The 27,527-nt window shown below is 46.3% G+C and overlaps 1 protein-coding gene across 2 annotated transcripts in view; it reads left to right on the top strand.

Annotated features, from left to right (window-relative positions):
* ST8SIA5 (ST8 alpha-N-acetyl-neuraminide alpha-2,8-sialyltransferase 5) overlaps nt 1-27,527 on the top strand; it is a 113,748-nt gene that overhangs the window by 50,746 nt on the left and 35,475 nt on the right. Inside the window, exons 3-4 of one of the 2 annotated variants that reach the window (XM_005305411.4) lie at nt 7,997-8,104; nt 23,791-23,883. In XM_005305411.4, coding sequence (XP_005305468.1) covers nt 7,997-8,104; nt 23,791-23,883 — 201 coding nt within the window. The remainder of the gene's footprint in view (nt 1-7,996; nt 8,105-23,790; nt 23,884-27,527) is intronic. The other variant, XM_042850698.2, reaches the window with a different exon arrangement.

Genomic DNA, 27,527 nt, shown 5'->3' with positions numbered 1-27,527 from the left:
GTTAATCACTTCTTCATTTGTTTGTCCTGATCTGCCCTATGACACTCCAGTGACAAAGAGGTAATTATTTAGACTGTGATCAGTAGTGGGCAGATCCTTCTGCAGGAGCTGCCCAAATGATCAGGACCATCCTTCTGTTTAGGGCAGAAATGGGGCCATCAGGGACCAAGCGAAGTCCTTTAGAATCTTCTCTTCTTGTTTGAGCTGAACTTTAACCAGATATCTTGCATCCATAGTGTAGGGTTACCATATTTCAGCGAGCAAAAAAGAGGACGGGAGGAGCCCCGCCCTAGCCCTGCCCCTGCCCCTCCCACTTCCCGCCCCCCCTGACCTCCCAACCCTCCCCCCGTTCCTTGTCCCCTGACTACCCCCTCCTGGGACCCCTGCCCCTAACTGCCCCCCAGGACTATCTAAGCCTCCCTGCCTCTTGTCCCCTGACTGCCCCAACCTTTATCCACACCCCCACCCCCAGACAGACCCCTGGGACTCCCACGCCCCATCCAACCACTCCCCACCCCCTGACAGCCCCCCCCCCCCAGAACTCCCAACCCATCTAAACCCCTCTGCTCCCTGTCCCCTGACTGCTCCGATCCCTCTCCCCACCCCTGCCCCCTGACAGCTCCCCCCCAGAACTCCCAGCCCCCTACCCCCCCGCTCCTTGTCCCCTGACTGCCCCCTCCTGGGACCCCTGCTCCTAACTGCCCTCCAGAACCCCACCCCCTACCTAAGACTCCCTGTTCCTTGTCCCCTAACTGCCCCCTCCTAAGACCCCCCCCCAACTGCCCACCAGGACCCTACCCCCTACCTGTACCCTGACTGCCCAAAACTTTCTCCACTCCCCCCAAAAAGCCCCCCCCCCGTTTCTTGACTGCCCCCTCCAGAACCTCCCTGCCCCTTCTCCTGCCCCCCCTTACCCTGCTGCTCAGAACAGAGTGTTGGGCTCTGTGCGAGCCGGACACGTGGCTAAGCTCCCCAGCACAACAAAACCCGGTCCCTGGCCCTGCACAACAAAACCCGGTCCCTGGTCCGGACCGGGTTGCAGGGGAGAGCTGCCCTTGTATCAGCACAAAGTGCTCTCGCTCCCGTTTTGCTACGCTGCATGGCAGAAACCGCTCCCAGTTGCAAAAGGGGAGGGCTGCACTTTGTGCTGAGACACTTGCTCAGAATGCAGGGCGGAGCTCCTCTCCAGCTGCTCCAGAGTCCAGCCCGGGACTTTCCTGCAGCCCTCCCAGCCGCTCGCTCTGCTGTGCCGGGGGAGGGGGAAATCCCGGACATTGTGAGTGCTTTACAAATTCCCCCCGGACGCTATTTTTAGCACAAAAAGGAGGACATGTCCGGGTAAATCCGGACGAATGGTAACCCTACCATAGTGTACCTTCAAAGCTGCCCTGAGATGGAACCTCTGTAATCTGATGAGGTGATCATATGGATCCTAGACTCCATATTGGAGTTCATTCACTTGCTTGGTCTTGCTTATGTAATATTTCAGAAATCCAGATTTGACCTCCCCCGTTACTAAAACCTCAGTTCAGGCTGCAGTGGTTTCTTGTTTGGATTTTTGCAAAGGGCTTTTTGCTAGGCTCCCTGCTGCTTTCTGACACCACCCTTGACAGGCCCTCCAGAATTATGCAGCCCGGTTAATTTTCTGTTTTCCCATTATTTTCACATTACTTCAGTGTTCATTCAACCACACACTGGCTCAATCCTTGTAGCTACTGATTAAGGCCAAAACGTTGCTATTGACATTTACTGGTCTGAAAACTTCAAGTCCTCTTGGTTTAAGAGAACTGACTTGTGAGTACTTTCTAGTGCAAGTCTGTAAAACTCAGTCTGTCCAGAGGGTCAAACTCCATGGTTAATTATTGCCTGTGAGTTGGCCTCTAAATTAGGATCCTGCACTCCCTTCCATCCACAGTAGAACTCCCTTTGATATCAAGGAGAGATTTTTCACAAAGATAAAGGGAAAAATATGGCATTTATGTGGTAACTAAGGTCTTAATTATCAGGGGGTAGCCGTGTTAGTCTGTATCCACAAAAACAACAAGGAGTCCAGTGGCACCTTAAAGACTAACAGATTTATTTGGGCATAAGCTCTTCAGCATCTGAAGAAGTGGGGTTTTTTACCCACGAAAGCTTATGCCCAAATAAATCTGTTAGTCTTTAAGGTGTCACCGGACTCCTTGTTGTTTTTAAGGTCTTAATTATCATTGTTATTTGTTCGAGATTTTTATTGTCATGTTCAGCATCAAGCAGTGGGAAAATATGATAATTTAAGGGGGAGATGATATGTTATGATCATAAATCCATCCTTTGCAGCCACAGAAAAGTGCAGACATATCTTGGGAGGCTGTTTTTGAATATTTGATTCTTTGTCCCAATTACATATTAGGCCACTATTTCTGCCTCCACTTTCCCTTCCTTCCCCATCCTCTTTTCTTGTTTCTTTCCTCCTTCTTCCGCCCCCACCCCATTGCATTTCTTCCTTCTTGCAACTTTCAATTCCAGAGGCTTATCTTACCTTTTCCCCATTCAGGCCACTCAGACGATAAGCAACAAAATAGTTAATGCTGACTTTTTAAGTGGTGCTGTTAGGCTTTCGAATTAATACCCCAATGAGATAGGTTGGTGGGGTGGTTCACACGTCTCAGAGCCATTGTTTCAAGCTGTCTGCAGATTCAGGCAGAAAGCACTGCATCAATTTATACTTTGGTCTTGTCTATATGGACAGTTAGTGTGCAGCAAGTCAGGGTATAAATCTACAGTGCAATAGCTTACCATGAGCTAACAAGCGATGTGGGCCTTGCTATCTCACATAAAAAGTTCTGTTGTACATTTTGATCTATTCCCATTTCAAACAGCAGTGGATCAAAGTGCACTACGGAATTTTTATTGCATGGTAGCATGGTCCACACCACCAATTAATGCATGGTAAGCTAGTGCACTGTAGATTTACATCCCAGTTTGCTGCGTGCCAATTCTCCATCTAGACAAACCCTTAGTTCATGTTTTCAAGGTTTTCTTCACAACCACAAGGAACTTAGAATCATAGAATATCAGGGTTGGAAGGAACCTCAGGAGGTCATCTCCTCCAACCCTCTGCTCAAAGCAGGACCAATCCCCAACTTTTAAAAACTTTTTAAAAACAAAAGCTGAGATTCTGAAGCATTGGCCTCACTCTGCTCTTTTTGAGGTCCATTGTAAAACCCCCACATATTTCGATAGGAGCAGAGTTAGGCCAAGGCAGAGAGATTTTGAAAAATCTCACTCTTCGTTTTCCTTGCAATTCATTGTTTGTGCAAGTTGCCTTACTCGTAAGAACAGTTCTATTATGAAATATAGAGGTATAATAGAACTCCAGAAAATACATTACAAAGTTATGGACCCGATCCTGCATACCCATATTCCTCCTTGCGAGTAGTCCTAGGATTTCTGTAATGTATCTTCTTGAGTTGTAGTATAGCTCTATATGTTGTTAAATTCTTGAATGGTTCCATGTGTCACTCTCTTTAGTGAGGGATCCTGACACCTAACTGGACACTTTTTCTCTCCTTAAACTCAGCTCATCACCTTGTGGCTTGTCCTTACCATGAAGAGAGAACAGATTCATAACCAGACCCTTAGTTGCATTCCTTAGGTATGTTTTTATCTTAATTCGATCTCTTCTCTGCCATTTCAAGCTAAACATGTGAAGCCTTTCCTCATAAGACATACATGCCTTCCGTTCCCTTGCTGATCTCCTCTTGGGTCTTTTCCAAAATTTGAATGCCGGGCTTTAAACTTGATGCTTCAATTGCTGCACAGAGTATTCCAAACGAGGCCTGAGAAGAGGGTATTATAACATGGAATTATCATTTCCTTTATGAACAGATCCTCCCGTCTGAGCATTTGAGTGTTTCTTCTGCTTTTCTCCCAGAAGTTATGCGCTGTATAGAGATGCACCAGGGGGCAGAATTTTGCTTCACATTTTTAAAGTGTTTTTCAATTATCTAAAATCCATCTGACTGAATTTTAGCTATGCCATAGGAAGGGTCATGTATAAGGGCCACACTGATACGAATTATACATCTATTATAAGTCTACTTCAGTTTGCAAATGTTTATGTGAGTCCGAACTTGCCAAATGTAGCCTAAATCCAAATTTCAACTCAGCTCTTTGAAAGCACGGAGACTATTTCTCTCACTATCCCCCCATCTTATTGTTCACTACTGTCTTCATTAATTCAAACTCATTTTTAGAGGACGTGCGATCAGACACATTTGACACTGGTTTAAATTTAAATCAAAACTATTTAAAGCTATAAAGTGCAGTCACCAATCTGCCAGACTGAGGAACCTGGAAGAGAACAACAAGTATTTATTCCAACAGACACAAAATCTAAAGTAGTCAGCAGGAGTGAAAGCTTTCTCATGCCTGCTTTATACTACCCTATTTCCCCGAAAATAAGACATCCTCCGAAAATAAGGCCTACTTACAGTTTTGCCTCTCGTTGTAATATAAGGCATCCCCCCGATAATAAGACCTCCCCGATAATAAGGCATCCACCGATGTGTACCGTATTCTTCTTCATTGAAAAATAAGACATCCCCTGAAAATAAGACCTAGCGCATCTTTGGGAGCAAAAATTAATATAAGACACTGTCTTATTTTCGGGGAAACAGGGTAACATGCCACACAGAAATATGCACATTGGGCCAGACCCTCTGCTAGTACAAATCATCATAGTGCCCTTGAAGGTAAAGGAGCCACTCTGATTTATGCCAGCCAAGACTGCTTTCTGTCTGTGTTCCCACCGTACTTATAAAAAGGGCATTTTACAGCATTGCCTTTCTCAGAAGTCAAATGCAGATAGTTCTGTTTGCAGAATGGACACCAGATGGGAGATGGTCCAAGCTTCTGAGCACATAATTGAATCTGGTAGTGGGCTCTTACACCTGTACAGATTTCCCATTGACTTCCATGATTCTCCACTTGGGAATAAAGGGATACGTTAATGGATCTTGTTGCAGGATCGGGGCCCAAGAAAGCAACTTTTTTTTTTTTTCATTGGCTCTTCTATCTTTTAATGTGTTACATGGAGGAATTGGAATGACCACTTTTGATGCCAGGGTGTTTTGGTGGAGAGAGAGCAGAATGGATGGATCACATTTTATATAGTGGTTTTCCCCTCCCATGCAACTCTCTAAACTGCCCACTATAGCAGCGCCATCCAAAATGAATGCAAACTCTAAATTTGCTCTACAACCTGGTCTCGCTTCATGATAATTCAGCATACACTTTTGCACTGGCTAAATATTTCTGTTTATCTTTGGAAAGTCAATGGGATTCATTCAGTTACTTATAGGCTGTTGGTCTTTATTACAAGATGTATGTAAACAGAGTTATTGTTACAGAGGGAATGACATTATCATTTCATAAAGAATTTTGTATTTACATTTCGGCTGTGACTGCCATTACCTGCAGTGCCAACTAGTCTAGGAAAAGTACAGTGTCTAGCACACTGGGGCTCTGATCTTGACTGGTGCCTTTGGACTGTAGTGCCAAGCAAATTAATAATAACCATTGCAATGAGCAGTATGATATCTGCATGATGGATACTGAAATTTATCCACAGTATAATAGGAGTATATGAAATAATTAGTACCATGCTGGCAACAGACCCTTTAAATACTATATCAGACTGTCTTGGTATAGTAGTTTCCAACTAGAGCTGTGTGGAAAGCCAAAGCTACATGATAGTCACATGACTCCCAGCAGCCCAAGCTCCATTGAGGGCTAGCACACCCAGTAGATAGGTTGGGAGGTGGTCTGTGGCCATGCAGCTGTGCCCTGCAAGAGGCTCATAATCAAGGTAGGTGGGAGGAGGCTAGTTTGCCATACTAGCCTGCACTAACACAAGTAGGAATCACTGAAACAACACCTGCTAGTAGGTCATGTTGCAAACACTTTGTTGCAGACAAAGAGAGGCAACGGTGGAGCTAACCACATGCTGCAAAAACCAGCTTGTGAACATTTGTTTGAACTCCATCTGGCTGTTTGGTTTGACCATGTTTGTTTCCCTCCTTATTTGCTATTTGCACACATGGGCTTTTGTTTACACAGATGTTTGGGGGATGGCTGTTCATCTTAACAACACCCCCGTTAGCTGGCAAGCAAGGGTATTTGCAGTAGACGAGCACTGGCTATTCACGGTGTGCTATTCATTCTGTGAAATACTGCTACTTTGGCGCACTAGGTAGTTAGCAGAAATTAATGCCAGAGATCTGACTGGCGCCTTCAAACACCTATAACAATATAGAAAGTATGTGCCCACCCACAGATTTTCCCCATCTGGAACAAGTAAATTGCTATCATATAGATTCCTAGGCCAGAAGGGACCATTGTGATCATCTAGTCCAGAGGTAGGCAACCTATGGCACACGTGCCGAAGGCGGCACGCGAGCTGATTTTCAGTGGCACTCACACTGCCTGGGTCCTGGCCACCGGTCCGTGGGGCTCTGCATTTTAATTTCATTTTAAATGAAGCTTCTTAAACATTTTAAAAACCTTATTTACTTTACATACAACAATAGTTTAGTTATATATTATAGACTTATAGAAAGAGACCTTCTAAAAACGTTAAAATGTATTACTGGCACGCGAAACCTTAAATTAGCGTAAATAAATGAAGCCTTGTCACACCACTTCTGAAAGGTTGCCGACCCCTGATCTAGTCTGACCTCCTGTATCACACAAACCATAGAACTTCCCCAGAATAATTCCTAGGCAAATCTTTTAGAAAAACATATACCTGATGGCAGGCCAGAGAACAACTGGAGTTGTCCTCCCTCTCTGCTTCTGGAAGGAAGAAAACCCTTCATTTACATGTCTCAGGCAGTTCCTCCTCCCTAATTCACTTCCTGGGCAGATAACAGCTGCCAATTACACTGGTAAAAGGACATCGATGGATCACCTCATCTGTCCATCTAAATGCCTTTAATTTCCTGATAAATCACCTGACAACCTGTTCCCTCACCACAGCACAGCTCAGCTTCTACACTATCCAGCCAGACCATGCTGGTAAACAGCTTTCCTTGGGAAAACAGTATTGTCACCCCAAGTGTTCAGAAATCATGAGTGAGGCCCCCCAAATCATAGGATCGGCTTAAGAATGAGAAGTTTCTTTTTTAAAATAATCATGGGTTCTTTTTCTTGGGCTGCTGGCTTTTGAACCTTTGGGGAGCTCTCGGCTCATGGTCTCAAGCTTTGCTCCAGAACCATGAGGGCCAGAAGTATTTTTTTAAAATGGAAGCTGAGATTCTCACATACGTACATGGTTCCAGAGCTGGGGCTTTAAGAAAACTGCCTAATATGATGAGTGTTTGCACCACTAGCAGCAGCTATGGTTCATATACAGACTAACACGACTACCCCCTGATATTTGTTTATAACACTTCAGTTCTCCAATCAGGGAATGGAAACAATACCATGTGACTTTAGGCAAGCAATCAGATGTCATAAATAATGACAGGGAAGGGATTCTCAAACCTTTTTCCAACGGCCCACAAATCAGAGACATCTAAATTCCATCATTATTAAACCTGTGGGTCCAAATTGCAAACTGAGCCAAGTTTCAAAGCTCTTTGCACACGCAATCATCTGGTGTCACATGCACCTGTCTCTCTCTCTCTATGAAATTACCTACTTGGTCCATGTACATTTATTTTGCAGGCAGATCCCAGGTGCTTATCTTTGACAATTTGGCCTTTTAATTCCACAGGTTTTTGTTTTGTATGTAGCAAAATCAGGCTGAGCAAAGTGAAAGCTTCAACCATAACTATAAACAATAATAAAACAATGAGTCATGGCTCTTGATATTTTAATTTTTTAATTTAATCCCCCCTCCCTTTTTGGTGAATGTCTCCTATCTGCTGTGTCAAGAAACGGCCAACAGAACACATGCTGAAAGAATTAATCAAATGAATGACATGAAATATCAACTGCCTCATTTTCTTATTAGAGGGCTGCAGTTTAGCTGGCAGAGTGGAGAGGAATTGGCAAATTGGACCGGGACCTTTAATTTCACGGATGATGGAGCAGTGAAGAGTGGCAGTGACACAGGCACCAGGTACAGACACACAAGAGAATGACTATGGAGGGGAGAACTCCCATCGATGTAGATCTCTCTTTGTACACACTGGGAGTATCAGCATATATAACAGGAGCCAGATTCACCAGGCCACTCCAGGTGCTTTGCACTGTTCCTGGTGATGCAAAGCAACCAGGGCATACTGGTGAACCTAGCCCTCGATATGTATATAGTTGTATATATAAATTGTCATTCCCTGTAGTAGAATTGTTAGAGTGCCTAACAGAAAAAAAATCATTCTGCCAAGATGTTACTAATCCCTTTATTTACTCTATTTTGAAAACTCTTTTTTTCTTAAAGGAAACCAGTTGAAATCCCCAAAAGATTTACCATAGAGGTGTTGTTTTAATTTGTTATGGAAGGAACGCTGGTGCCTTAATCTACTCCCATTGTTTATTAATCGATTGCTAAAGACAATATATATATATAGCTGGTGGTTAAATGAAACACAGTTTGTATTATAAGGTGATTTAACCAATTTGGGCCCCAACTCTGCTATCAGGTTCACATGGACCAATCCTTGTATCCATGCAGAGCCCTATTGATGAGGAAAATGATTCACCTGCATAGATCCAGTTGCAGGACTGGAGCCAATACTGAGACTGTCCACATGAGAATGTGGGTCTGTGTTATTCCCCCCCCCCAACCTCAGAGGCTGGTCCATGAAAGAGATTAATGGATCTGTTACTGTTCCTAGCTAGGGGACTTAGTTATTTAGCTCAAGCAATAGCTGTTTATGTATTTAGTGCTATTAGTCTTGAGGTCAAATCATGCTGTTGGCCTATCAGGGGTGGTTACACAAATGGTTACTCAACGTGGGGGTGCCCTCAACTCCTACTGACTTCAAAGGGAATTGAGGGTGCTGACCATCTTGCAGCATCAGGTACAGTATATAGAAGGGTAGCTCTTAGAAACACAGTTAAGCGAAAAATGTAATAAAAAAGCCAAGCCAGATTGAATTCCTGGGTATAAATACAGCGCTAGAGTGTCTGGATAAATTAAACTCTGTGTGAAATATCATCATAGAGTATTTCAGTAACCATACCCCACTACATCTAGGGAACTGACAGCATTTGAAAGGCAAATGGAAGTACAAAGGCTGTCCTGTCAAAATCATACAGTCGCACTCAACTAAAGCAGCTCTCTGCAATTCCTGTTAGGGATCCCTGAGCTGTAATGTGATATCGTATCAGTGCTACCAGTCACTCATTCTGTTTAACGAGACAAGGGAGCCTTATGAAAAGAACCAACATAACTGCATTTTTAGCCCATGGGCTAAAATGGTTGGTTTACATATTTTTAAATTTCATTTGTTGTATTGATCTTTGTTTATATTCTTTGTGCATATATTTACAGTCCACATACACAAAGTCTTCAGTCTGGGCACTTGGCATATGAGAAAACAGCATGAGACACAAAGAAAGAAATCTTCTTGCTGAGAATTAATAAAGGTAGAGATTTCCCACCCCTAAGCACCCTTGATAGATGCAATTGGACTATCCTTTATAATGTGGTTGGAGAGTGAGAACTCTTGACTATGTTGTTCCAAGTTGTGTCCAGTTCTGGGCACCGCATTTCAAGAAAGATGTGGAGAAATTGGAAAGGGTCCAGAGAAGAGCAACAAGAATGATTAAAGGTCTTGAGAACATGACCTATGAAGGAAGGCTGAAGGAATTGGGTTTGTTTAGTTTGGAAAAGAGAAGACTGAGAGGGGACATGATAGCAGTTTTCAGATATCTAAAAGGGTGTCATAAGGAGGAGGGAGAAAACTTGTTCACCTTAGCCTCTAAGGATAGAACAAGAAGCAATGGGCTTAAACTGCAGCAAGGGAGGTCTAGGTTGGACATTAGGAACAAGTTCCTAACTGTCAGGGTGGTTAAACACTGGAATAAATTGCCTAGGGAGGTTGTGGAATCCCCATCTCTGGAGAGATTTAAGAGTAGGTTAGATAAATGTCTATGAGGGATGGTCTAGACAGTATTTGGTCCTGCCATGCGGGCAGGGGACTGGACTCGATGACCTCTTGAGGTCCCTTCCAGTCCTAGAATCTATAAGTAGTTATAAGGGATTAAGAGATTAAGAATTTGGATCTGATTTTCAACCTGCTTACTCCCCCCAAAGTTAGTGTCTCAGTTCAGATTCAGCCTGTTATACAAACAGGCTGTAAATGTGTAATTCAGATCTGGATTTCAAACCCCACTGAAGTCCAGTGCCAAATGCATGTGTGAAAGTTTGTAGAGTTGGGGGATTAGGATTTTGTGTGGCGGGTAAATCCCTCTCGCAAACATATGTTAGGATCCGTATGCCCACATCATATAGGACTGTAAATTGAAAATACATAAATAAGAACTATATGTATGAAATCCCTGGAGGTGATGCCATATGATGAATTGCCGAGCTAGGTGATAAATTGCATTTACCAGGCCCTTTTGGCCACCTCCTCTGCCCTCTGCTCAGTAGACTTCCCAGGCATTTATCCGAACACTCCAAAACTCTGAGCAGCTATACACTGCTGATATTGATTAAAAACTGCCAGCCACAAAAATGATTCATTCTTTTTACCAAATGTGGAACTTGCTGCCTAAATGACATTGGTCTGAGGCATGTTGATTTTAATTCTATATATAAGTCCCTGGGGAGGTGTTTAATGAGCACAAGGTAGATGAGGTGGTCAAAGGTGCATAGTAAATGTGATTTATTGCATAGTCTAGTTTATCAGAGAGTATCACCTCCTTGTAAAGTGTATAGGTAAATATTAATATCAATTTGAATAGATATTATAATTATATAAAACTAACACACCTCTGACCAATTGTGAGGGTTCATGCCCCTCCTTACAGGGCAGCACAGCCTAATGGCCAGAGTCCATACAAGCACCCCTGGTCACAGGGCAGCACGGCCTAATGGCCAGAGTCCATACAAGCACCCCTGGTCGCAGGGCCATAGGACCTTATTACTGGCTCAGCGGTGGGGGGGTCCTACCGAAACACACTGAGTCTTACCAGGGTCAAAGTACCAGTCCATCACCTCCCCTGGGTTGCTCCCTACCAGCTGGGGAGTTGGGGTCTCCCACGGATCCCAGGGTTCTCCGTGGTTCTCAGGATCCGTCGCCTCCTCTGGTTCCTCCCACAGTAGGGGGTTCATGCCGGCCTATAAAAGCTTCTGTTCCTGGCGGCTTCAAGAGTGTCAGCTGGTCCTCTGCAGGCGCTTCCCAGTTAGGTCCTTCCCCTGCAGCCACCCACCCCACTGAGCTGAGTTCCCTCCTTTTATACTCAGTGAGCATCTGGAGCATGCCCAGTTCGAACGGGGCGGGACTTCCTCTGTCAGAGCTACTGGTCTGATGTCACTGGGGCTAGTGCGGGGGGGGGGGGGGGCGGGGGGGGGCTGCCCTGTCACACCAATGCAGAGCTCTATGATGTATATAAATAATGTGTGTCTGTGTATGCAGCACTGAAGGTCACAGGGTATGGGGGGTCGTTACTTCTGCGCTGCCTTCAGAGCTGGGCTCCCAGTCAGCAGCCCCGGAGCTTCCTGTAGCCGGGGGAGGTTCCCGGAGGTGGGTCTGACCGTAACCTGGGAGCAGCCCCTGCAGGGGAAGAGGAAGTTCTGTCCCTCCCCAGCCCAGCCAGGACTAGCAGCCGGAGCCCAGTGCATGGTAGGAGCCCCCATCCCCTGCAATAGCCATGTTCCACAGGGAAGATCAGATTTCACAGTCCGGGAATTTGGCAGTACCTCACCTTGCTGGACTCAGCTCTTAATAGAGAAGGGGCCAAAATTCTTCATGAGAGAGAAGCAGGAAGAGCCCAAAGTATTGCTTGTGATGCTAAAAAGGGAAACGGGGAAGAAAAATGTTGTTCAAACATAGTGATTGACGTTATAAGATTTGTCATGTGCTTTGATAGGCCCTCCGGGGGGGTCATATGGATAACAAGATCAGCTGCTTATTTCAAGCAGAGTGATGGGAATGAACTTGATTAAAAGAAGCAAACGTCAGTGTATTCAAAATGAGAGAGTTCTGAAAGGATGGAATTAAAATAGGTTTCCCTGCAGCATCCCCCATCATTGCGTGTCACAAAGGAGCTGATGTGGTCTCGATGCATCACCCTAGAAAGCAAAGAGAGACCAAAGTCTCTCAATTTCCAAAAATTAGATTAAAGACATTATTTCTAAAGCTGTACTGATGTTGACACATTGTGTCCTGGGCATGCCTGCTGAAGAGAATACATGACAGTCCATGTTACTGTTGATATTACCAGAAGTCCCTCTCAGAGCAATCAATAACCACGTAAATGACCCTGAAAGTTTGGAGGCTGTGGTATTCTTATCAGTACTGTTACATAGTGTCTTCTGCAGGGAGGGTTTACTCTGGATGAATAGACAAAGAATGGGCTACTAGTCTGAACTTTTGATGCTTCCTCAAGGACTGCTTTTCCTTAGTTCCTGCTGATACTCCTACCACTGTTGCAATATTGGTGTAAGTATAGGTTGGAAGCGACCATGCAGATGCAGGAGAATATGCTGTAAGGAATGATCCTGCAATGGCAGGTCTAGACCTTAGGTCAATTCCCATCTCTATTGTCTGTGATAAGCATATTGAGCAGCTGAGCTAAATAGTGCTAAATCCCAAATGAGCAATGTATTAAATGTGAGAAGAGGAGGTGAAAATCAGATTTCTAGTGAACAGGAGATGAGATCTGTTGCCAGGAGGACACAGACAGGAAGAGCTAGTAGTGGTGAAGAGGGCACCCCCTGGAATGACCATCATAATCTTAACTGTGCAGATGTGTGAATTGTCTGCAGGTGTCATGGGGCTTTCTCACATGATTCCAGAACGGAGACATCCCTGAAATCCAACAAGAGGAACCAATGACATCCCTATGAGCTAGTCTACACTAGAATCGCTACAGTGGCACAGCTGTACTGATGTAACTGTGCCGCTGTAGTGCAGCCAGTGCTCTCTGCTGGCGGGAGAGAGCTCTCCCATTGGCTTAATAACTCCGCTCCCCTGAGCAGCAGGAACTTTGTCGGCAGGAGAGCGTCTCCCACTAACATAGCGCCGTGCGCACCGGCGCTTCGGTTGGCGTAACTTACGTTGCTCAGGGCAGTTGCTCAGCTTTTCCACACTCCTGAGCGACTTAAGTTATATCAAAGTAAGCGCTAGTGTGTGCAAGCCCTAAGATTCACTCAGGTGGGGATGCATACAGCTAGAGTCATCATCAGTGCACAGCCAGTGGTGCAGATCCGGAGCTAAGACCTTGAGGCTCTTAGGCTACGTCTACACTATGGGGGGGGGGGATCGATTTCAGATACGCAAATTCAGCTACGCAAATAGCGTAGCTGAATTCGACTTATCTGATCCGACTTACCCCGCTGTGAGGACGGCGGCAAATTGACCGCCGCGGCTCCCCTGTTGACGGCGCTTACTCCTACCTGGGCTGGTGGAGTATGCGCGTCGATTCGGGGATCGATTATCGCGTCCCAACGAGACGCGATAAATCGATCCCTGAGAGATCGATTTTCTACCGCCGATCCGGGCGAGTAGTGAAGATCAGCCCTTAGTGATGAGCGAACATCCACAGTTTGGGAATTCAGGTCCAGTGTGGGGAAACATCCAAATTTTTGGATGCTTGACTGAACCCCTAGAATGTGGAAAACTGGGCAAAAAATCTCATGGGAACAGCCTTCCTATTGGTATCTTGACACTTCTAATGCTGTCTCTAATCTGAAAGTGGAGAAGCTTGTGGAAATGGAAGAAAACTAAGTTAGCCAAACATTTCAGAACCTCATAAAAGGTTGGTTCTAAAAACTAGTGAAGGTTCAGGGGGTTCAAAGATTCATAGATTTTTAAGGTCAGAAGGGACCATTGTCACCTTATGGGTGAATTCAGGAGAATGTAAGGCTATGAGAGTAAATTTAGACAGAAAATCCAGAGTGGAGCCCCAAAGGCGCTCAGGTACTAACATTTTAGTATCTGCAGCGGATTGGGTACCAGATATATTTTTTCTTCCTCTCCTATGGATTTTACCGGTGACACTAAGAGGGGGGTCCTGATGCATGAGCAACTCAGGGCCTCCATATCATTTGCCCAGGCTTGCGCCCTGGAGAGGTACTCCAGCATTGCCTCGAACATCGACACAACACGGGAGGCAGCAGTCACTGGTTCTAAGCTCTTATTCGATTGGTGTAGAGTTGAGTGCCAGGGGCTGCCTCTGACGGAGGGAGAGATCATTGTATCTCACTGGGCAACTATCGCCAGCCATAAAACTGGTCAGCCCCCAGACAATAGGGTGTTGTCCCACCACAGTTTGCCTGCTTCAATGGGTGCTTGGAGCTTAGAGTTTTATAACATGACAAGTAGATTGTAACCAACGCACCAGGCAAATCAAGTAAAAGAAAGAAAACATCCTTAAAGATAGGGTGCTGGAATGTTCGCACCATGACAACTGGATTATCTGAGGACCTTCAGCGATCAAAGATGCACGTAAAAACCGCCGTGATCAATGACAAGCTGAAACAACTCAATGTGGATATCTCATCCCTCCAAGAAACACAGCTAGCATCAAGTGGATCTCTCATAGAAAAAGACTACACATTTTTATGGCAGGGGAAAAGTGCAGAAGAAACGCGAGAGCATGGAGTAGGATTTACCATCAAGGACTCACTTCTGGGGATGATTGAGCCACCTACGAATGGATCAGAGAGAATTTTTGGTACTATGCTTGTTCACATCTAAGGGCCTAGTCAAACTTGTGAGTGTGTATGCCCCAACACTCGCCTCGTCTTCTGACATCAAGGACCAGTTCTATGACCAGTTGAACCCTGCAAGGTGGAAGTGTCCCAGTGCTCGGACTTGAGCCCAAGCCTAACCGTCTACACCATGTGGTGGGGTGTTTGCCCCACGCTGGCTCATAAGGGGTTAATAGAGCCCCTGGGAGGCCGCCAGGAGGCAGCCAATCAGAGAGGGGCTGCAAGGAGCAGCCAGTCAGAGCTGGGCTGGCCCATATAAAAAGGGCTGCAGAGCAGAGCAGCTTCAGTCACTCCCTGGAGCTTGAGGAGGAAGGAGGACTGGCTGCCTTGCAGGCAGAGGGCAGCAAGCACCCTGGACATAGCGGTGCTGCAGGCAGAAACCCGGGGAGCTACGGGCAGCTCCTGGCAGGCTGCTGGGATCTGCAGGCTGAGGCCCTGAGGTAAGGGCAAAGAGGGTGCTGGTGCTGGGGCTGCGGGGAAGTGGCCCAGGGAGATCTATAGATAAGTCGGAGGGGACGCAGCAAGTGGCAGCCATCCACAGGGTCCTTGGGCTGGGACCCGGAGTAGTGGGCAGGCCCGGGTCCCCCTCATCCCCACTTGCCACTGAGGAAACGGCTGAACTGAGGGACTGCGATACTGTTCCCTGGAAGGGGGGAACATAGAGTGTGGCACAGCTGGAGGGCTGTGTCATGAAGAGGATGCTGCGGTCCTGGGAGTGACATGGGTCCCAGGAGCAGAAGTGACATTGCCAAGACATCACCAGTAGAGGGTGGACTGACATACAGAGCGAATCCCCAGGGCAGCCAGCAGGAGGCGCCGCAGGGGTGAGTCACACCCCATCACACACCACAGTTGAACAGCCCCTTAGACTGAGCCCTGAGAGCCCGAGTCAGCTGGCACGGGCCAGCCAGAGGTGACTAATTGCAGTGTACACATACCCTGTGTAGCTTGAAACTTCTCTCTCACCAACAGAAGTCGGTCTAATAAAGGATATCACCTCACCCACCTGGTTTTTCTAATGTCTGGGACCAACATGGCTGCAACAACACTGCTTAAAACACAGGCACGGCACATGGTTTCATGAGCCACTCCCAGACCGGGCAAACGTGCATCAGCAGTAGGCTGTGTAGGGCATTGTTTTTCATTGCCTTTCTGGTTATAGGCCTACAGCAGTGTTGCAAAATAGACAGTCTTGGCCTGCTAGGCCAGACTCTTATTAGAGAGAAGACCAAAGGTGAAGGATAGGAAAGTGAAAAAATAAGGTAAGGAAGGATAAGGACACTCACCAAGTTTCACATCTGGGATTTTGCCAGAGCCAGTGGAGGTGGCGATGTCATTTGGGTCCCTTTGACTGGTTGGGCCTGTTCAAGGCATTTCTCAGGCCCAGGACAAAGAAGGCCCAGTGGCGGTGGTGGACTTCAGAGTTTCAGGAGACGGGGATAGCAGCCACGATGGTGAAGCTTGCACCTTCCTACTTTTCTTTTAGTCACCTGCATTTTTGGCCGACAGCTGCTGCTTCTTAATTTTTCCCCACGAGGTTTTCTTTTAAGGACCCCAAAAAGGAGTGGTGGGTGGAATAGCCCTTCCTCTTATTATTCTGTTTACTAGTTTGGCCTAATTTTCCACACGCCAATTTTGGTCTATTGATTTTTCAGTCTCCCACTTTTCTTATTTACCAGGCATGCTGTTAACACAGTCTTTGAATTAATTGACTAGGCCTTTTTTGTTTAGATTAATTTAGTCTTTCTGTCTCCCTTTCCCACCTTCTCCCCTTAACTATTATTGTTATAGAGTGTTGTGACATTTAATAGACTTTTACTCCCTCCTTCCACTTGATCTTACAATTAGGATAACTTTGTAGGCCCAGTTATTACAACACACACCACTCCCACACAAGTCACTCCTTCACTTTAAAGACTCTTCCCAGTATCTAGCTACCACGGATAGTTTATCAGACTGCAGAAACAGCATACAAAGCAATGTGACTTTTTTGTCCCGGGCTCCTAGAGGAGTGTAAGTTGATCCACATGATGTACTGTTCCCACTCCCTTGCCAGTTCTGAGCTGCTATGGAAGCCGGAGATTCCATTTGGCAATGGTATGTTCTCAGGTATTCTCTTTCACAGATACCATATGAAAGGTTATTTCACTTAACATCAGAGGCCAGTGTTCCTGGTGCAATCTCATTCTAGTTAACAGGGCTCCACTGGTGTAGAGTGAGAGCAGAACCAGAACTCCTGGGTTCTCATTCTGGCTCTGCCACGCCAGTCATTTAACCTCTGCATTAGCTTCCTCATCTGTAAAACTGGGGAATTACCTACCTACCTTTCAGGGATATGGTGAGGATTAGTTGATATTTGGACAGCTGTTGGAAGATGTAAAATGCTAGGTAAGTGTTACTGTGTGGCTAACAAATTTGGGGCCAGAATTTAAAAGGAGATAATACATTTATCAATTTATTTGGGCCAAATCCTGAAATCTCTGTTAATGGCCAAACCTTGCTAGCCTTATTCTCATATTCACATTGAACTATTCATGTGAGGAAGGCAAGAGAGACTTGGCCCTCACTCAGATCCTCCAGTAAAGGAGAGAGAGACTTGGCCCTCACTCAAGATCCTCCGCAGGACCGGGCCCTTTACTTCTCATTTTCTTAGCCAGCGGAAGGTGTTTGGTTTTGGAGAAAAGCTTGTTCTTCCTGCAGTGAGATCATAATCCTGTCTATATGGCATCAGGATCCCTTGCTGTGGAAGTGGAACTTGCAGTCATCACAAACTGAGCATGCTGACTTAGATACAGAAGCCGGTAGGAGAGAAAGCTCTTGTTTAAAGACACACGTCTGATAATGACACTTAACTATATATTTTAAATCTGCGCAACATATCTAATGAACCGATGCCCCAATGGCAGAGTCCCTCTAGGGCAGGACTGAGGTTGCAGACATTATAACTGATGGAGCATGATCAAGGAGATCTTGGAGGTCAAGGAGAAGAGGTAACTTAACTGCAGTTGATCAAAGAGCTCAGAGTTACAGTAGCCAATGCACGAGCATGGTACCAATTCCTTCTATCAGTAGTGAACGCAAAAGTTACACAGCTATAAATAAAAGCATGAAGGAGAAATGAAGGTTAGAGAGGAAGAAAGCCTCAGCTCGTAAAAGCTGGAAGTCCACAGTGCAAATCACATTTCATTTCACTACTGAGAGTCATACGGAAAGAATCCTCTTCCTGCACTCACAGCTGTAGGTGTTGTCTTAAGACGTGGGATTTGATGCTAGAAAGAGCCGTCAAATATTAGATAACCAAAAGTGACCTGAATGTACCTACAGTAGTTTGTAAACAAAGTGTATAGGGTACAACTATGAGAAAATCTAACCCAGTGTGTTTGCATCTTTGGGCATGTTACAGCTCCTGTACGTGTGCTGTATGTTTTATATAGTTCGATCCATTTTGGACATATGTGAAGATTCCTGTATTTTTGTGTCAGTGTGTATATTTTTGCATCGGAGTGTATTTTCAGTTAATTGGTGGTCTTGGGAGTGGGGGACAAAAATTACTCAGGTTTACAGAGATGGGGGGGAAAGTTAAAGTAGAGAGAGGTGACATTCTGGGCATGCAGTGTAAAAACTTCTTTGAATTTATGGAAGAATGATCATTGTCCTTGGGAAGGTAGAACATCGAGCCCCACTGGGTAAAAGGGATGGCTGTTGAGTGTCTGTCAGTGAGAATGTGCACCTGGGTAATCAATAATCTAAAACAAAATAAAATGTACCCAGCTGTCATTTCATAGCTGTCTGTCAAGTTTAGACTAATGGAGAGGACAGATTTCTGTCATGTTACCTATTTATGCTAATTATACTACTTAAAAGCCTAGTGCCTCATCAGTTGCAAGGAATTGCATAATGTAGAGTGGGAGTTAATAGGCAGAACCTTCACTTATAATATAGTGAGTGGGTGAAGGTACAGTACCTCTCATGGGAAAGTACCACACACCGCAGTTCTGAAGGAAGAGGCCTACCTGTGTTTCAGCAAGCTGCCTCTATTAAAAGCAAATAAATAGAGTAAATGCTACTGGGGAGAAAGAGAGGCAAATAGGATTTTATTTTAATATATGTTTAATAGATAGCATTTCAGTAAGTCTTTAAAGCTGTGACAGCTTGGCTCTGGGGACTGGATATCCTAGAGCTAGAGAGCTTCACCTCTGGCTTGATGGTTCAAATCCAGATCAGGGTGATAGTCCATGTGATGGTTGTTCCATGGCTTATGTGAGGTGAGCTGGTTTTAGATCAATTCCTACTGCACCAACATCTAAATCACAATTAGTGCCCTTTTCTAGCAGTCTCACCAGAAAGACTAATGGTTGGACTGGCATGGAGACTGAGCCATCTTCTCCCTTTTACAGGTGGTCCCTCCTGCTGAATAGGGCTGCTAAATTTCTAATCTCACAAAACTAAACATCCTTGCCTCGCCCCTGCCCCACCCCTTCTCTGGGGTTTTCACTGGGCTGGGGTAGGGGGTGGGGGTGCAGGAGGGGTGCAGGCTCCATGGTGAGGCCAGAAATGAGGGGTTCAGAGTGCGGGAGGGAGCTCCGCGCTGGGGCAGGGATACGGGAGGGGATGAGGACTCTGGATGGGGGTACGAGCACTGGGGTGGGGCCAGGGATGAGGGGTTAGGGATACATGAGGGGGCTAAAGGCTGGAGCTGAGGGGTTTGGAGTGCGGGAGCGGGCTCAGGATTGGGGCAGGGGGTTGGGGTGTGGGAGGGAGTGTGGAATCTGGGATGGGGCTCAGGGCTGGAACGGGGGTTGGGGTGCAGGCTCTGGGAGGAAGTTAGGGTGTGGGAGGGGGTTCTGACCTGAGGCTAGGGGTTGGGGTGTGCGCTCCAGCTCTCCCAGAAGCAGCCGGCATGTTCGGCTTCTAGAGGCAGGGGCGGCCAGGCGCCTCCATGTTCACAGGCACCGCCCTCCGCAGCTCCCATTAGCTGTAGTTCCCGGCCAATGGGAGCTGCGGAGTCGGTGCTTGGGTTGGGGGCAGCATGTGGAGCTTTCCTCATTGCCCCTGCACCTAGGGGATGCAGGGATATGCCAGATGCTTCCAGGAGCTGCGCAGAGCCAGGGCAGGCAGGGAGCCTGCCTTAGCCCCGCTGCACTCCCGACCGACTTTTAATGGCCCAGTCAGCAGTGCTGACTGGAGCCGCCAGGGTCCCTTTTCAACCAGGCGCTCTGGTCGAAAAGTGTGATACTGTGGCAGGCGATGAATCTGCGAGCAGCAAGAACAACAGGCTGGCGCGGAGAGCTGGGCCCAGCCCTGCAGGCCAGAGCTGCCAGTATGAGGTGAGTGCCGGGTAGGCTCAGCCCCCAAAGAAATATGTTCACCGGCCGTCTGTGTAGGAGCCAGTCCGAGGAGCCAGGCTGCGAATCCCTTGTTCCCACAAGATCCTACTGAAAGCAATGAGGCTATTTGAGAAGCGAGGTGCTGCTCAGTGAGAATAAGGGGCTCACAATATGGCCCTCTAATCTTTTCAAATGTTATTTAATGGAGTTCCTCTGTTATAAATGCAGTACTATTACGGGGGTTTCCTTTCATCCTGTAGGCACTGTTTAGTTTTAGTATAATCCCTTCCCCCACCCCATTCCCCCTGGTTTATAACACATCCTTTCTCTTCTCAGCATTTGGCTTGGCTGTTTGTGTAAACAGGAAATGATCCGGGGGGGTCTCTGGGACTCAGGACATTTCATACATAGCTCATAAAGTGCCATCTCCCTCTCTGACGGAAGCCAGCTTTTCCCCCGCCCCCCCCGCAGGATTACCATATGGTAACGTGAGCTGTTTGACGTCAGAGCTGGGGTTCTCTAATTTAGGAAATGGACGCAGAACAGCATGGGAAAGAAGAGTGTGCATCTGGATTTTAACAATGTCTTTCGGTCTCCAGGGAGTTACTGTGTATTCTGTTCATTCGGGGTGATACTCACCCCTGTGCAGAAGGCCAGCACCAGGTCCACACACCCCTTATGTCCCACATAAGCCCCTATGGATTGAGTGGTGGACGTCGGCATGGCGTTGCATTTCATCCTCTAGCTGTGGAGGGAAATGCGCACATTCAGGGTTGCCCTCTCCTCTCGCTCACAGCAGTCGAAGTAAGGAGTGACTCCAGTGAACTCAGTGGAGCGGCGCTGTTGAAAATCTAGTGTCAGAGGAAGTCAGAGGAGAATCAGGCCCTCAGTTTATAGTTGCTGTTTTGTACCACAGCAAAATACTGTCATTGATCACTCATCCTGCCTTACTGTGTTACCAGCGTTGCCTTGAGAGAATGGAAAGGACAGATGGCAGAGGCCAATGGGAGAGAGGGGTGGCTCATGTTCATTCCCATTGCAAGGACAGGCTGGGACCCTGCTGTATGGAGTAACCCCCATGAATACAGTGTGGCTCTTTGTCTCCCTCTAGTGCTCAGACCATGTAAAGAGCATTATGAGTTTGCTACTATCTTTGAGATGTGTCCTTTAGCTCATGGGTTCTCAACAGTTTTCTGTCTGAGCCCTCCCCTCCCCAAACATGCTATAAAAACTCCATGGCCCACCTGGGCCACAATTGTTTCTTTTGCATCTAAAAGCCAGGACTTGCGTTAGGGGCTAGCAAGCAGGGCAATTGCCTGGGGCCTCATGCCACAGGGGCCCCCATGAAGCTAAGTTGCTCAGGCTTTAGCTTCAGCCTGGGGTGGCGGGGCTCAGAGCCCTGGGCTTCAACCCCACATGGTGGGGCTTTGGCTTTCAGCCCTGGGTCCCAGCAAGTCTAATGCTTGCCCTGCTTTATGGCCCCTGAAACCTGCTCATGGCCCTTTAGGGGGCCCCAGACCCGTGGTTGAGAACTATGCTTAAGCAGTGGTGAGCCAGGCTTTTTAGGTCCAGAGGGACTGGGTTCAAATCCCACAGATGACCCAGGTGTCATTAATATTCAGTCCCTGTGCCTAGCTATATGCAGTAGAAGTGCACTGCATCATGCCTTCAAAAACAGCAGCAGCTGGTGGGGCATGGTGGTGTTTCCTGACTGCAGCCTCAGTCTGGTAAGAGAAGCTGCATACACACAGGGTAGGTCTACACTTACCTCCGGGTCCGGCGGTAAGCAATCGATCTTCTGGGATCGATTTATCGCGTCTTGTCTAGACGCGATAAATTGATCCCGGATCGATCCCGGAAGTGCTCGCCGTCGACGCCAGTACTCCAGCTCGGCGAGAGGAGTACGCAGCATCGACGGGGGAGCCTGCCTGCCGCGTCTGGGCCCGCGGTAAGTTCGAATTAAGGTACTTTGAATTCAGCTACGTTATTAGTTCGAAGTGGGGGGTTAGTGTGGACCAGGCCAAAGTTCTGTGACCAAAAAGTTGTGATACCAATGCTGATTCCTTATCGAGTTAAGATAAATTGGAATGAACCAGATTTAAATCGAAGTGTTTCCACAAAAGATTTGCACTGGTTTAACCAAATCAGCTGTTAAATCAATGTAAAGTTAAACTGGTGTAACTTTGAATATAGGTGAGGCCCTAGACACCCTTACCTTCTTTGGGAACTATGAGTGCTCATTACTTCTCCAGGTTAGATGTCCCAAGATGGGTTCCCAAAATTTAAGGCACTTCTTATTGCTTGAACTACCAAGAGAAGTAACTTTTTCCTTGACTGTTTCAAAGAAATATTTGTTGAAAACTTAGTATTTTGATGCCAATTTACTTAAAAATAATGTTAAAACTATGTTAGGAACCAACCCACATTCCAGTTCTATTCCCAATATATAGCCATAAAGTGGAAAACCCTTGTACTTTTCTTCCTTATGGAAAATACAAAATACATAGTAAATGAAGTCAGTAGTTATAGATTCATAGCGTTTAAGGCCTGAAGACAACATTATGATCATCTAGTCTGACCTCCTGCATAGCACAGGTCATAGTATTTCCCCACTAATTTCTGCATTAAGCCTATAACTTCTGTTGAGGCTAGAGTGTGTCTTCTAAAAGATAAATGATTTTGATTTATTGACTTCCAGTGATGAAATGGTACTTAAATATTTAGGCAGATAGGGAGCTTGGTTTGAAATCATTATTCTTCCTTTGGTAGTTCCAGTATGTTTTCATTAAATTTCGTAGACAGCATGGGCTCCCTCTGGTGTCTAATTTGAATATCTGAAATTTAATTTAATTTGCCCTTTCATCCTAGCCCAACGAATATCGTAGGTAGGTTTAACTGAGAAAGCTGTGTTTTCATGTCTGTGTTTGCATCAAAAACTTGATTATCAGTCTTATTTGTGATGGAGAGTAGTAAATCCATTTAAATGATTAAATCCACTTCTTACCATTTAAATCCTTATTTTCTAAATTAAAGGGATCTCCGATCAAAAACATGTACTAAGGGGGGGGGGGAAACCCAAAGAAAAGGTCAACTGCTTAAAATTGTGATATTGACAAGAAGAACCAAACTCAAAATGCTATTCCTGTCATGTAGAAATTGTAGCTTTCATCCTAAGAAAAGACACTTAAAAAGATCTTTAAAAAGTACCTTGTGCCCATTCTGACCACTTGAAAATCTGGTGACTTCACTTAGGTGCCTAACCGGTAGCTGAGCAGTTTTGAAAACCTGGCCACTTATTTAAACTGGCTAAATGGAAAGTGGTGGTGGGAGCTCTCTCTTGAAAATCTGACCATTAGCATTTGAGTTTCTAAAGCGACAGGGACACTTGGCATTTTGCAGTCACAGATGGTACCAGTGTTTTGCTTTTGCGTAATAACTTTGCTCTATTCTGGGGCCAGACCGTGCACTCCTAAAAGGGACAGGGAACACTGGCATTGGCTTCAGGCATGCTTCCCTTGATAAACAAAGCTATGTTTCAGAATCTAACATTTGTTTGCAACCTTTGTTATTTTTGTCCTTGTTCTTCCTTAGGTACTTTGAGTTTTATGAAGGACCTTTTGAATACAACTCCACCAAATGCCTGGAATTAAGACAGGATATCATTGAGGTGAAAGTGCTCTCTATGTAAGTATGAGCAATTGCTTTATAAAATGGTTGCCCTGTCAGACGGGTTACAAACACATGTGACTTATGAGGAGAGGCTGAGAGAACTGGGATTGTTTAGTCTCCAGAAGAGAAGAATGAGGGGGGATTTGATAGCAGCCTTCAACTACCTGAAGGGGGGTTCCAAAGAGGATGGAGCTCGGCTGTTCTCAGTGGTGGCAGATGACAGAACAAGGAGCAATGGTCTCAAGTTGCGGTGGGGGAGGTCCAGGTTGGATATCAGGAAAAACTATTTCACTAGGAGGGTGGTGAAACACTGGAATGCGTTACCTAGGGAGGTGGTGGAGTCTCCTTCCTTGGAGGTTTTTAAGGCCCGGCTTGACAAAGCCCTGGCTGGGATGATTTAGCTGGGAATTGGTCCTGCTTTGAGCAGGGGGTTGGACTAGATGACTTCTTGAGGTCCCTTCCAACTCTGATATTCTATGATTCTATGATTCTATAATGCGGGGGCCAAAGACACATCTCTAAGGAGCAGGGATTTTGAACTTCCATCTCAAAGAAATGGGGATTAAGAACTTGATCCCAAGTGGAGACAATGGGGCTCTTTCCATTCATTTCAGTGGGCTTTGGGCCAGTCTCAGTGCCACGGTCTGAATTTGATTAATGTAAGGAGCCCATGTTTTCATCTATAATAGTCTATTCAGGGCCCTCTACTGAGATCATATCGTGTGTTTTCATTTGCCAAGTAATTTAAACAATTCAGTAGCATAGCACGATTCTGTCATTTGATCGACGCAGTATCAGTATTCCATCTTGCGTGGTCCCACAGGTACATCGGGAAATGTATCAGTTGCCTAAGAGGATTATACATCCCTGAAAAGGGGTTTTAAAACATAATAAAAAGGTAAAATAATAACTGATATAAGGACAAAATTCTCTTCTTCAATCCACAGTGCATATTCCTTATTTTCACTACAGGCTTCCTTAGTACATGTCCTGCACATACTCCCATTGATATCCATGGGAATTGTGCTCATAAAACAACTGCACAATAGGTAAATGTCCATGTAGCAGCTGGAAGCGCGCTTCCCACTGCAGGCAAACAAGTGCTAGTTCTGCTCAAGCTAGTATGCTAAAAATAGCATACTATACTGGGGGAAGCCTCTTGAGTACAAACCTGCCTGGACTGCCTGGGTGCATGCTCGGGTGGCTAGCCCAGGCAGTTGCCTGAGTTATCTTTAGCTACACCGCTATGTTTAGTGCACTAGCTCTAATGCAGGGGTTGGCAACCTTCGGCACACGGCTCATCAGGGTAATCCGCTGGCGGGCCGCGAGACATTTTGTTTACATTGACCATCCACAGGCACGGCCCTCCGCAGCTCCCAGTGGCCGTGGTTCGCCGTTCCCGGCCAATGGGAGCTGTGGGAAGCGGTGGCCGGTCAACGTAAACAAAATGTCTCGCGGCCCGCCAGCGGATTACCCTGCTGGGCCATGTGCTGAAGGTTGCCGACCCCTGCTCTAATGCATGGCTGTCTACCCACACTGAGAATCACTCTCCAGTTGCAGTGTAGACATACCCTGTGACTAAGTTCTAAGCTATGGAGCAGAGGAGTTTGTCCTAGACAAAGTAGCTTAAAAGTCTTCTCTACAAAACTGTAACAAATCCTGGAGAGATTCCACATGTAAATGGAAAGAAACAGCCCAGGTATTGGTTTAAACAATTATTTATTATTAAAAATAATGTGTCACCTTGAAAACAGTTTCAGACTGTTAGCCGTGTTAGTCTGTATCAGCAAAAACAACGAGGAGTCCTTGTGGCACTTTAGAGGCTAACAGATTTATTTGGGCAGACGCTTTCGTGGGCTAAAACCCACTTCATCAGATTCATGGAGTGAAAAATACAGTAAAGCAGCATATATATAACAGCACATGAAAAGATGGGAGTTGCCTTACCAAGTGGGGGGGTCAGTGCTAACGAGGACAATTCAGTTAAGGTGGAAGTCGCCTGTTCTCAACAGTTGACAAGAAGGGATGAATATCAAAACAGGGAAAATTACTTTTTGTAGTGACCCATCCTCTCCCAGTCTTTATTCAGGCCTAATTTAATGATGTCCATTACATTGGCCAAACCAGACAGTCTCTGCGCAAAAGAATAAATGAACACAAATCAGACATCAAGAACTGTGACATTCAAAAACTGTAGGAGCGCACTTCAGTCTCCCTGGACACTCAATAACACACTTAAAAGTGGCAATTCTTCAACAAAAAAACTTCAAAAACAGACTTCAATGAGAAACTGCAGAACTGGAATTAATTTGCAAACTGGACACCATCAACTCTTTGTGCCTCCGTTTCTCCACCTGTAAAATGGGGATAATGACACTGACCTCCCTTGTAAAGCCCTTTGAGATCTACTGATGAAAAGCACTATGAAAGAGCAAGGTATTATTATTGTTAAACACAGATCAAGACATATTTCCTGTCCTGGGCCCCAATTGAGCTAAGTAGTTAAGCATGTGCATAAATTTCATTTACTTCAATGAGACCACTTGTGCACTTAAAATTAAACATGTGCTCAAGTGCTTTGCTGAATCAGGGCCTTGAAGAGCTTTTGTTCTAAGACAAGACAAAGACAAGATAAAACACTGGCTGGCAGATCAGATAAGGAAGGGACAGGAAAGGAGGAGGAACCCAACATACACTACTCTTCGGATATTTCTGGCATGCTTTCGGTAGTGTGATAGGCAGGTCCATGCCAAACTCTGCAGTTTGCATTCTTTAGGTAAGGAAATATGATGGCACTCTCGGTGGTCCTGTTTGGCCCACTGCTACCCTCTGAAAGGGACTGTCTGTAATGGACATAGGTATAAGGACAGTTTTTCCCTTACCCTCTATCTTTCATGCTTTCTGACACGTATCACATTTCGCCTTTAACACATGATCCTGGACAAAATGCCTCCATCCGTGGGTGGCGCAGGAACCGCCCATTTGGGGAGGCTAGCCCCTGACCCCACCCCTTCTGCGTGAGGCCCTGTCCCCCTCCCCAACCCCGAGTGCCCCACCACGGCTGAAGGAGCCCCGCACCAGCCGCCCCGAGTCCTGGCTCACTGGCCAGCCCCAGCCGCCGGCTCCCCATCCCAGCCCTGGACCGCACCGGCCAGTCCTCCCCAGCGCCCCCAGCCCCAGATGCCAGACAAGCGGCTCGAGTACCCACACCAGCTGCCCCAGGTCCCAGGCCGCCAGCGAGCTGACCTGCCCCTGCCTGCTTTGGGGAAGAGGAGCAGCTTGGGCTGGGGCCACGAAGGAAGAGTGGGAAGCAGGAGGGGGCCTCCAGGCGGGGTGTGGGCGGGCTCCCCTGGCCTGTGAGACCCACCGCCCATGCCTCCATCCACAGCATATTCCAGCCCCAGACAGACATTCAGCTGAGAATCTCAAGCAAAGGATGAGCAGGACCTGCAGACTTAATGCCACCTGAATATTCCATGGGACTTACTGGAGTCAATCTCGCCCTTGCCTTGGCTTCAAAGAAAAACCTGCGGCTGGTCCATAAAATATTTTTTTTTTTAGCCATTGCAGCAGTAGGCCTACGCGGGAGGAATTTCCCTACAGCTCAGCCACCATTTATCAGCTATTTGTCCGAGGGACTCGGTTCTCTAGGGGTTAGA

This window comes from Chrysemys picta, chromosome 6 (assembly GCF_011386835.1).
Source record: "Chrysemys picta bellii isolate R12L10 chromosome 6, ASM1138683v2, whole genome shotgun sequence".
Taxonomy (NCBI): Eukaryota; Metazoa; Chordata; order Testudines; family Emydidae; genus Chrysemys; species Chrysemys picta.
Note: the sequence above shows the minus strand (reverse complement) of the source record. Positions and strands in the feature narration are given on the sequence as shown.